This window comes from Artemia sp. Qi Xiang Cuo, chromosome 13 (assembly GCF_049724085.1).
Source record: "Artemia sp. Qi Xiang Cuo chromosome 13, ASM4972408v1, whole genome shotgun sequence".
Lineage (NCBI taxonomy): Eukaryota > Metazoa > Arthropoda > Branchiopoda > Anostraca > Artemiidae > Artemia > Artemia sp. Qi Xiang Cuo.
In genome coordinates, this window is record NC_142806.1 from 24,654,287 (window position 1) to 24,666,482 (window position 12,196).

At 37.4% G+C, this 12,196-nt stretch overlaps 1 protein-coding gene across 1 annotated transcript in view; it reads left to right on the forward strand.

Moving 5' to 3' along the window:
- Positions 1-7,870, forward strand: part of LOC148945107 (procollagen-lysine,2-oxoglutarate 5-dioxygenase 1-like) — a 23,661-nt gene extending 15,791 nt beyond the window's left edge. The window contains exon 5 of the mRNA XM_089098944.1: positions 7,735-7,870. Coding sequence (XP_088955070.1) covers positions 7,735-7,870 — 136 coding nt within the window. The remainder of the gene's footprint in view (positions 1-7,734) is intronic.
- The last annotated feature ends 4,326 nt before the right edge of the window (positions 7,871-12,196 follow it).

A 12,196-nucleotide genomic window follows, 5' to 3' on the forward strand; every position in this document is an offset into this window, starting at 1 on the left:
ATGGTTCTTTTTTGTGATCAATACCAGCAGTGGGCTTCGACCGATAGGCCTTATGTTTGTCCACTCGGCTAAGTGCATCTTGAAGTAAAAGCAGTTTTTGTCATCCTCAATATTCTCATTGTCAAGGAATTTACTCAGATTGTTCTCAAAGTGTTCCATGGGTCAGAGAGCGAGTTCTATTGGAGTCAATTTATAGGGTTTTGCCATCTAGAGAAAACTGTTTACAAGTCCTGCAATTATTGGCAGTAAAAGTGTGAAAAAGCTACCGCCCGCCTGAAGAAGTCGTTTCCTTTTAAAATTCTTTCCTTTGTTTTTAGAGGCCAATGTACGTACAATAGAACGATGTTGCTTTGCCTGTTGCTTAACTACTTCTGGCAGTTGAACATTACCCTTTAATCATTGTCAATACCATGTTTGAGCATGGCTTTCCTAAGCAGGGGTTTTGAAGTGCTTAGAACTGAAAACAGATGTCTATTTTCATGTAGTTTCTTCTGTGTCATGATAGCGACTAATAGGTCATTTTAGTGTTCACGGGGAGATATACTGTAATTTCATTGTCAAAAATATATGTGACTACACGCAGATCCTCACGTGTATTTTTATTAAGATCCAATAGGATATAACCGTGGGGTTTATTAGTTTCCTGATTGTATGCTGAGAGCAGAAATTTGGGGGTACCTGGATAGATTTGTTTATTGAGAGTTATTAGGGAGCTGGAATCACGAACAACTCTGTAGATGATATAGTAGGTGCAGTTCAATGCAAGTGTTCGCATACATTTGCTCTGATGAAAGAGATTGTGTAGAACCAGAGTAACGGAAATCTGTTCATGATGGGAGCGAACAGTGAACAGTTGTGGCATTTCCTGGGACCATTGTTCAATAGATTCAGCTAGATCGTCAATTATCAGCCAAGAGTTTGGTTCAATAATGCTGAAAACATCAAGTCCCTGTATGAATTGTATCTGCACCAATCCCATCGTGGCAATTGCTTTTATTTTATCGTATGACTCCTGCCAAATACTGTAACAATAGTAGATTTTTTTCGGCTTTTCCACAAACCTTTTATCGCAATTTTTAATTATTTTAGTTAAGAGTGTTCTTTTGCCCGACATTGAGGGCCCACACAGAAATGATCTGAATGGTGTTTTAAATTTAAACATGTTCCCTTCAACAGTTCACCTAGACAACTAACTGTAGACTATAGCTGTCTAATGACTAAATAATTTCTCTACTACGTTCAACAATAATAAGAAGAAGAAGACGAATAAAGAATCATATTTTCTTTTATTATATGCATAAAAAAGTAACAATTCTTAAAAAATACTACATTAAAAAAAACACATTAAACATGACAAAATACACTTTTTTTTCAATTTATTTATAATGAAAAATACAACATTTACATAGGCACAGAGAAAAAATACTTAAATAAATAAACTTTTTTTGTTTATTTATTTATAGAAAAATACAACATTTATTAGAATAAAGCACTTGAAATAATATCACTTTTTAATTTAAATGCAACATGTATATTTACAAAAGCACAAAAATCTGCTCTAAGTAAAAAAAAAGATAACTTTGGGAGTGGCTGGCGGTGCACCCCCCACTGGCGGCAACCCCCTCCCCGGGCAGCGAGCCACACCCCCCCCCCCCAAAGGCCGCGAGGCCCCCCTCAAAGGTTTTGGGAAAAATTTATTGGACTTTATTCAAACCGAGACTTTCCCTATGGATAAAACATTCGGCCCGGTCTGAAGTTAAATAGTGCCCAAGGGGGAGGGTAGTCACACCGTCTTGACAAACATAGACCTTGTCGGAAATGGTACTCATGGCAATTTTTTCTATATTTACAGTAAAGTTCCTGTAGTTGAGGGAACGAATTGCCAGCAATTTGGCTCGTGGAATTTTATTTTGAACAATACAATTCCTATAGATGTCTATGTCGAAATTCTTATCCACATAGAACGTGGGCACTCCTTTGCAACGTTTCTTGATTTCTTCGTCGTGTGTCTGTATAAAGTACACCTTCGGACTTACAAACATACCTTGAGAAATCATGTCGCTTCCCGTTTCTGATTTAAAAAATAAAAGCTGATTTGGCGCCCGACGTTTCACTAGCTCTGGGTAAAGACCACTCCAATTGGTGTAGTCCATCCGTGAGCTGATAATTTCACCGTGTGCCAAATCATCAATTAGATTTGGGGTTTTTACTTTTAACAGTAGAGAATCCATGTCCCCGTAGTAGATCTCTACTTGCCCCTTTTCGGGTCACTGTACCCTAGCCACACTGTAGTAGAATTCCAACATGAGCTTTTTAGAGATCTCCAAGATCGCACTGCCTGCAGCAATATTTTTATTCAGGACAATGCGTCTTTTTTTCCTATTCAATAGTACCATGTCCGGGCCAATGATCATGAAGGAACATTCATGATCATTCCTATTGCGAACACTCTCACAAATTTTACCGAGAGCCGAATGCAAAATGAGCTTATAAATTTCTTTTTCGGCTTTCGTTTGTGTTTCAGAACGTTTCTTGACAAAAGTGTCAACAAACGTTTTCAGATAGGGTTTTTGACTAAACTGGAGCGCTCTATGAACCTCTATGACGTTGAAACCGTTCCATTTTAAAGCCACATGATGTACAACAATATTTTTTTTCGGCAGAAGGTCAGCAATAAGTTTTTGCTTTGAAGGTGACTAATGCAATCCATCCACCTCGACTAAACGCCTATTGCGAGGGCTCAAAGAGTCCTTAGTCACAGGTCTATTGATGCACGGGAAAACAAAATACTTTACTGAATCGTGAAGCTCGACTGGTATCTCCCCATCAATTTCAAAAAACCATCCAACCGGTCCATTCTCCTCAACACTGTCAATGTTGGGGAAATGGGGAGCTTGAGGGTCAATGAGCCATTTTTAGTCACCGCAAGGTAGCGCATATTGGGACATGGCCGAGGGGTAGAGAGAATTCATATCAAGGAAAACCGCATCCGATTTTGTCCCCGTCTTCTCTCCAGTTGGAGCAGTTTCCAAGATTCAATCCCCGTGAAAAACATATCCACCCTTCATTGACCTTTCAATGAACAGGTGCTGATCAATATCAGTGATTAGCCCAATTTTTTCCCCGCTAATTTTTAGGATGAGGTCCATCACCAGATGAGGAGATGAAAAATAATACCCCAGATCAAGATTAAATTCCCCATAGATTTTGTTCGTATTTTTACATATAATGTCGAACAAAGTTAACACATCACTCGACAAATACAGCTTGCAGTTGTCAAACCCATTTTTACACCCTCCCTCTGCCCACACTTTTTTAGCAAAACTGTATTCATTGGCGGTGCACCTACGATCGTGTAGACTGTCGTAAAACGATTCAATCGAGGGAATAGTTTCCTCGGTGAATCTCGACATGGAACAATAATAATCATAAGGATATATGCCCTTGACCGTCAACAAGTCATACAAATCATTTGGAAACTGTTGCTTGAGAAGGGGGAAAGCGTTGCAGCCATCATCGTTTTTCTGCACTTGAATTAATTCGCTCAATGATTTAGGAAAAACACTGTGGGAATCTAAAAAGCGAATTTTCTTCGTGTACTCAACGTCGTCTTCAACAAATTTCCACATAAATTCCAAAACAAGCAACTTTTCCGATGATTTAGGAATAATTTTGTAGGAAAAGCTGTCTAATACCCATGCATCATCCACTGTTCCATTTCTTTGAAGATGTGCCATTGCTGGTAGCACATACTTCAGATCGTAGTTAGAATTATGTATGAAAACCGGAAGAAAGAGTTGCTGTTTAATTTTTAAATTACATGAATTGTGAGCCCACCCCCGAAAATTACTTTTTCCCGTTGAATTGGGGTAAATAAGGTGATTAAGATCCTGGACAGCGTCTTTTGGAGCAAGAGTATTTATAACTATCCAGAAATACGTCTCCCTTTCTAGTGTCAATTTTTCCTTATGTGACGATGACATTGTGCATTTAGTTGGGCACAAACGTGATTTTACGTTATTTACTGTTTTTACCGATGATACCAACATTTCCATTCTTGCACATCAATAGCCAAAAAAAACTTCCAGCTCCATTTTATTGTCAGCATTATGACGGGCATATGCATAGGAACACGCAACTAATTCGTGTTCCTTGACTACATTTGGCCTTGATGGGTCTGATAGCTCCACCAGTCTTGATTCACAGTCCAAACATACTTTATCAACTTGTAGCAGGGAATTTTGGGAATTTTAAATTCTAAAGAATCTTTGCCTTCTGCCGGCATTTCAATTCTTTGATTGCCATGAAGTTTGCAATGTCTCATGTGATCCGAGAATGTTTGTTCATTTCGAAATGGGGAAAGGCACATGGGGCAATAGTGACGTTCCTCTTTCCGAACGCCTTGGGATAACAGTCGACTTATTGCCGTAACGTGGAAAAAATGATCATAGGAATTTACATCTCTGGGGGGCTCATAAATAACCCAAACCCAATTTTTAACATTATCTACCATCGGTGTCCTCACTGAATATAAAATTCCTTTTTTATTTGGTTTCTTTCCCCCCCCCCTTTACAAATTCTGTGTCATACTGGAGAAAAACCACCCCAACCCAAGATTTTAATTTGCTTTTTCAAATATAGCTATTTCTTTCAGGGACACCGGATACTTCCCCTCTAAACAATCAAAATTTACTGTAGGGAAATTTTCTCCACCGTTACGAGCAAGGCTGTGTAGATTTTTCATTGTTGAATATTTTTTAAATGTTTTATGGGCTGCTGCTAAAAATGTGTATTTAAAGCATTGCAGCCTTGTGTCAAAACTGAAACCCTGAACTCCTCTTGTAGCCGACAAATCAGGGAGGCAATTTATTCTTTTACCCCGCCCTCCCCTTAAAATAAAGTTTTTTTTAATCTACTGAGATTCAGATCCATGTGTTCTATGAATGGTGGACACACTTCCCCTCTCGTTAAACGTGTCCAAAGTTGATATTAATTTGTTTACCCAGTTGAAAAGTCCTCAAATTCATTTAGAACAGGGTAAAAATTTTGATTGCCAGTTGAGAAATGAAAATAAAAAATATTCCCAGATGTCCCCTTTTGTAAATAAACTTTTTGATTTACCGACGCTTTAACCCCCCCCCCTTGACCCCCCCATTTCTGAATGTGAATCTCGATTTGTGCTCAAATTCTGTCGATGTAGCTATGAAGAACATTCACAGGGTTAGTTAAAATAATGCCCCCGTCAACCGCGTTTTCCTCGGGAGGGTTAAAATCTACCCTATATGTTTGTAAGTGACTTAGAGCAGACTCTAACAAATAAAATTTACGTAATTCTGGGGATATACCACTATTTTCATGTCCTGCAGCTATTTGTACAGGATCTGATTCACTAATAGTAAAGTCGTCGTCAAAAATGTCCCCGGGAACATTAGGTCCAACAATTTGCATAAGGCTGTCCATTTCTTCAGTTGTAAATTGTAAATCCAGAGGGGTATTAAATGACATACCTTCACTAACATCATCCGGCAAGAGGGGGCAATTACCCATGATACTTGTAAGTCCCGGGCCAGGGAAGGCAGAAGTTTTCACAGCTTCCCCCTGAAACTAGAAAACGAATGGATTAAGTTTTTTTTTTCTTTGACGAAAGTTTTATCACAATTATAGCACACTATATTTTTTCTTAATTGGATTCGAATTTATCAAACAAATGCATAATAAATAACAAATTTTGCTAATAGCACACATGCACATGCGCACACACATGCACACACACACACACATGCACACACACAAACACACACACACACAAACATGCACACACACACACACACACACACACACACACTTTTACAGTGTTGGAAAAATGGCGAGAAGGCTAATTCATTAACCTATAAAAAAAAGTTTTTTTTCTATGTGAAATAACGATTATTTTATAAAGTTAAAAAAAACTTGTTCATTTTTTCACCCCATCCTCAAAACTCAATTCCTCCTAGAATTATTTAAACTAAATACTTGCCTCTACCCCCCTCCCTCAGAAAGTTCAGAAAAACACAATAGACTTATCTGTAGTGAAGCATTTTTCTAGTCGTAAACTAATTTTTAAAACTAAAAAGTTACCCCCTCCTCGCTCAGAAAGTTCAGAAAAAAACACAATAGCCTTATCTATAGTGAAGCATTTTTCTAGTCGTAAACTAATTTTTTAAACTAAAAAATTACCCCTTCCTCCCTCAGAAAGTTCAGAAAAAAAACACAATAGTCTTATCTATAGTAGAGAATTTTTTTAGTCGTAAACTTATTTTTAAAACTAAAAAGATACCCCCTCCTCGCTCAGAAAGTTCAGAAGAAAACACAATAGCCTTATCTGTAGTTAAGCATTTTTCTAGTCCTGAACTAATTTTTTAAACTAAAAAGTTACCCCCTCCTCCCTCAGAAAGTTCAGAAAAAAACACAATAGCCCTATCTATAATGAAGCATTTTTCTAGTCGTAAACTAATTTTTAAAACTAAAAAGTTACCCCGCTCCTCCCTCAGAAAGTTCAGAAAAAAAACACAATAGCCTTATCTGTAGTGAAGCATTTTTCTAGTCGTAAACTAATTTTTTAAAACTAAAAAGTTACCCCCTCCTCCCTCGGAAAGTTCAGAAAAAAAAAACACAATAGCCTTACCTATAATGAAGCATTTTTCTAGTAGTAAAATAATTTTTAAAAATAAAAAGTTACCCCCTCCTCCCTCAGAAAGCTCAGAAAAAAACACAATAGCCTTATCTGTAGTAAAGCATTTTTCTTCTCGTAAACTAATTTTTAAAACTAAAAAGATACCCCCTCCTCCCTCAGAAAGTTCAGAAAAAAACACGAAAGCCTTATCTATAGTGAAGCATTTTTATAGTCGTTAAATAATTTTTAAAACTAAAAATTTACCCCCCTCCTCTCTCATAAATTGCAGAAAAAAAACACAATAGCCGCCTCTGTGAGGAGTCATTTTTCAACTCATACAATAATTTTTAAAACTAAAAATTTACCCCCTCCTCCCTCAGAAAGGGTAGAAAAAAACACAATAGCCGTATCTTCAGTTACTCATTTCTCTATTCTTAAACTAATTTATAAAACTATAATGTTTCCCCCTCCTCCCTGAGAAAGTTCAGAAAAAAACACAATAGCCTTATATGTAGTAAAGCATTTTTCTAGTCTTACACTAATTTATAAAACTAAAAAGTTACCCCCTCCTCCCTAAGAAAGTTCAGAAAATTAACACAATAGCCTTATCTGTAGTGAAGCATTTTTCTAGTCGTAAACTAATTTTTAAAACTAAAAAGTTACCCCCCTCCTCCCTCAGAAAGTCCAGAAAAAAACACAATAGCCTTATCTGTAGTGAAGCATTTTTCTAGTCGTAAATTAATTTTTAAAACTAAAAATTTACCCCCTCCTCCCTCAGAAAGTTCAGAAAAAAACACAATAGCCTTATCTGTAGTGAAGCGCTTTTCTAGTCGTATGTTTCCCGAATATTTAACACATACCATTTTTCCATATCATCCAACAAAACCCAATTCCTCCTAGCATTTCTTAAGTAAATAATCACGTATAAGTTAGAGCTAAAATACGTACATTTACAAATTCAGACTGCACTTGTACATCTGAAGTCCCTGGTAAAGCATGAAGGGTGGCCTCCTCCCGATCTTGAGCAGACAAGACCGATGCATTACGAAAAAGCATCCATTCCCTCTCTAATTTTCTACCAGGTTGCATAGTGGTCTGTGCAGAGCTGGCACTGGCATGAGAAGTCTTGGCTGCTCCAGAGAACTTGTAATGGATGGCCGTGTAGCTTGCGTCGATGTGGAAGCATTCCGTCTTGGTATCTTTTCTGGAGGGGGTTAATTTTAGGAATCCTCTTCCTTAAAAATAAGAAAAAATTTAGTATGAAAAAAAAAACGATTCCCTTTTTTACAGAAGAAAAAATTATTTTGCACAAAGAATCCCTCTCTCCCTCCCCTCCCACTGCATCAAATCCAATACAATGATTTAAAATATAGATCTAAAAAATAGTCAACCATATTAAAAGCTAACCACACACTAAACTTCAGTGGTGTGTGTCAGAATGACCACATTAGTTTTCTTGTCAAAGGATATACGTGTCTGCACAAAGACATCCCCCCTCCTCCCCCCTTTACTTTTCATTCGAAGAAATAGTTTGTTTTTTCACCATACAATGAACGTGTTAGAATTGATACATTGCCCCCTTCCCTGTCTAATATTTTTATAAAAGCCTCTTAATCATCTGTTAAACTCTTTTGCTTTCATCAAATACATGTCGTCTAATTTGGCCAAAAAAAAGAAACTCATGTCAACGAGTCTTGAATCGCGCATTTCCATCCTTTGTTATCTTAACTCCGATAAGACGCATGCCAATGTTGTTTTGAAATCTTCCCCTCTTGGTAACAGGATTATAAACATGGATGGTTTTATTCAAACAGGAAAAAGACAGCATATTTTAGATGCACAATGGGAAAAGGACATTTTTGAACGAGATATGTAAAACTACAGAATTATGCTCCTAACAAAACACTGGGGGAGGGGTTTTGGTTTTACATAATAGAAAAAGCGTGCTTTGCCTTTTCTAGTGAGTATACTCGTCATATTTTAGGGTTTGTATTCTTGGAGGGGAGGGGGCTAAGTCCCCCTGAAATTTTAATTTACTGGTAAAATACCATTTATCTGGAAATAAATTAAGAAATTCAGTAAACTATACTCACATTGAAAATAGAAATATCCATTGTTTCAAAATTTTCAGTGTACTATACGAAATGTTAAAACATAATGAAAACTAAATTCTAATGCATGAACATTTTATACGGAATTTCAAGGACAAACGGATGTTACCTCGAAAAACCACTCTGGTTGAGTTACATAATTTCGTGCATACTCCCCAAAACATGTCTGACTACTTTATACCATACCAGCTTTAAAAAAAAATATGGAATTTCTTGCACAATAAAACCATGACTTTAGTTTCATAACATGCATGACCACTTTGTGACGAGCCAACTTTTAAAATGCACGTGTCTAGATGCATGGGTTTTCTTGTCCCATTTCTTGTACTGTTCATACTGCTATCTTTTTTGCAATGTTTAGGAACAGGTGGGGAATCCCCGCTCGTTTGGAATGGTACCAACGGGACATAAGCAAATAGCACATAGTTTCATAACGTGTTTAATCACGTGTAGAGGTCCCATAAAATAACATGATATTTCCTATAGCAGTCATAGAATTATAAGGCCATGTAAGAGGATACTCACTCTTTTTGAAAAGGTGTAAAGGCGTACACAAATAGTATAGAAATTCCTAGGGGCGTACGCAAAATGGTACCTACTACTCTACTCAAGTCCTTTACTAGGGGATGCACTGGTTTCTTTTGACTTCGCGGAGATGAATAAGTAAATTTTGTTGGGCTTCGCCCGACGATAACCCTTTTAGAGGCTTTGTCACGGCAAAAAAAGTGACTTTTGCCAGGCTTCGCCCGACAAACGTCCTTGCTCATGACCTTTAGGGGGGAGTCTCCCTCTTAGAAACGCCCCTGGCCAAGGCTGTCACTAGCCCTTTTCCTTTGGGAGTGGACAACAAAATATGCTTCGAAAATCATAAACATGCCGACTGCACTCTATTTAAATAGGCTCTCGTCTTCCAATCTTATCATAAAGGCAAAGGTATGCTAAAGAAAACCGATCTATTTCTGTGGATGCTTGAATTCTGTAGGCCTATCTTAGTTTCGACGAGAGTTTCGAAGACGCAAAATTCCAGCTGGGGGGGGGCATCAGGCTGGGGGGGAGGGGACTGGGGTCGGAGGAGGGGCAGTTGCGCCCCCTGTCCTATATCAAATTACGCATCTGTCCGGCATTAACCTTTTAATTTAAATCACTAAGCTAGTCAAGTGGAATCGTGTAGGCTATATGCACAGCCTACCCACTGGTCGATTCATAGTGAACAATTTAATTGTATAGGCTATGTCTTACCTTTTCCTCCGTTGGAATGAACTGCCAATTTCATTTCCTTAGGAGCTGATGCAGTAAATGGGTTAGTCAATACCTCCTCGGTCGCTAGGATCCATTTCGGCTCAGGTTCATTTTTATGAAAACTGGCGTTATGAGGCTTACGGTAATCCTTATCGAAAATATTCTTACACGCCAAGCACTTTATTTTCACCCGATTTGTCCTTAGACTTGACACATTTTTTTTATTGTTAATATGTTCTTTGCAATTGAAATCAATCGTGAAACTGAACTGAACCCCGATGATTAACAAGCCGGAAGTTCTCAACAAGTTGCTACCGAATAAATTTTCATTGAGTCATCCATTGTTTTCCGTCGATTTTGCCGCTCCAATTACCGAATGAGGTCGAGATAGCGGCCGCTTTCAATCAAATATAAAAATTTAGTCGGTAAAATCGTCTCATTTACCGACTGACACCGAGGTTTTCGAGACTTGGGGAGGATCTAGATTACAATGGATGTCACGCCTGCGTTTTCATCTTCTTTCAGTAACTTCATTCATCTCATTTATTCATTTCAAAAATTTAGTCCGTAAAACCGCAGCGCGTTGCGCCGCGGCTTTACCGACTCATTTATTTTTACCGAGTCACCGAAAATATTGGGGGGGGGCGTCCCCCCCTCCATCCCATACGTGACGCCCCTGTCCGCAACTCAGACAGCTCTTCACACTCGGATACAAAATGTAATAAGTTCTCATTTACACGTCCACACATTGGGCAAAAATAAGGGCCAGCCGCAAGCCTAAACTTTCCCAAAAATTTCCTTTTCACACCCAAATCCAAACTATCCCCTCTTACCAGCATTACCAAACTATCCAATTCTTCAAATCCTCTTTATTCAACCCAAATTTAAAATAAATCTCCTCCCCCCAACAGTCTTTCGCTTGGGAGTAAAACCTCAAAGACATAGATCGGTCCTTATGAGCTTGCCACTCTTGGATTTCTCGGTCATTTAGGGTTTGCTGGACTTCCTTTCATAATGACACGGTTTCACCCTTTCCTTCATTCCACATCACCAAAAGGCCACGAAAGTCCATTATTTTCTTGACTTGATTTGACCATGAATAAAGTCTATCGTCCTTCAAGCTCTCCAAATACGCTGACTTAAGAATAACTAAATGCTACTTTAAAACTAAATCAAAAGGCATTGTGTTTGGGGTTATCAATAAGACACTTCAACAATATATCGAGCACGACTGGGGGTATTAAGTTGAAGCTTTCGAGGCTACTACTATTACTACTTCTGCTGTTACATTTTAAATAAATAAATAGATTGTAAGTGTATCTAGGTTATAAAAGAGCATTGATAGAACCTTTTGGGAATAATATTAAGCTTTATTTTTTCTGGTCAACTTGAGGAGGTATAAAATAAAATTAAAAAATACTATTTGTGTCAGGATTAAAAATTGTTGAAAAAGTTTCTCCCAACATACAAATAGCAAGCCAAATTAAGGATTCTAATAGAAAAAACAAACCAAAAAGATATGAAATATAATTTTTTTCATGGAAATGACTTTGTCAATAAAAAATGAACCGAAATTAATCTAAAAAGCTTTTTCCACAAAACAAGTTTTTCAAAGAAAAGGAAAGAGCTCAATTAAGCCGAAATGGGCAGAAATGAACTCAAGTAATCATCCAAGCGTGAAACTACCACAAATCACAATCGGTAAATAAATGAAACTCAAAATGGACAGAAATTAGAGTAAATAGCCAAGTCAAACTCGAAATAAATAAAATTAGCATTAGTAGAGCTGATAACCCCCATGCCTTCTCAAGACCAGAAAATAATTTGTGCTCCACTGAAAACAAAATATGTTTAAATGTTTTCGCTTTTTTTACATATATAAGTAAAAAAAAAATTTTTTCACTCACTCTTTTTACCCTTTTTTTAATTTTAAGGAATAAATACCAGTATAGGTGTATTAAACTGACAATCCATGGTCATTTGTTTTTTTTTTTTTTCAGTAAAGCCTAAGTTATATTGTGATTTTGAAAAGGCATGGGGGTTTTCAGCCCTAGTAAAGTTAATTTCTGTTCGTTTTGAGGTTATATGTATATCAAACTGACAATCCTCGGTCTTTTTTTTGTCTTTTTTCAGTAAAGCATCTGCTATGTTCTGGTCTTGAGAAGGCATAGGGTATGTCAGCCCTAATAACGTT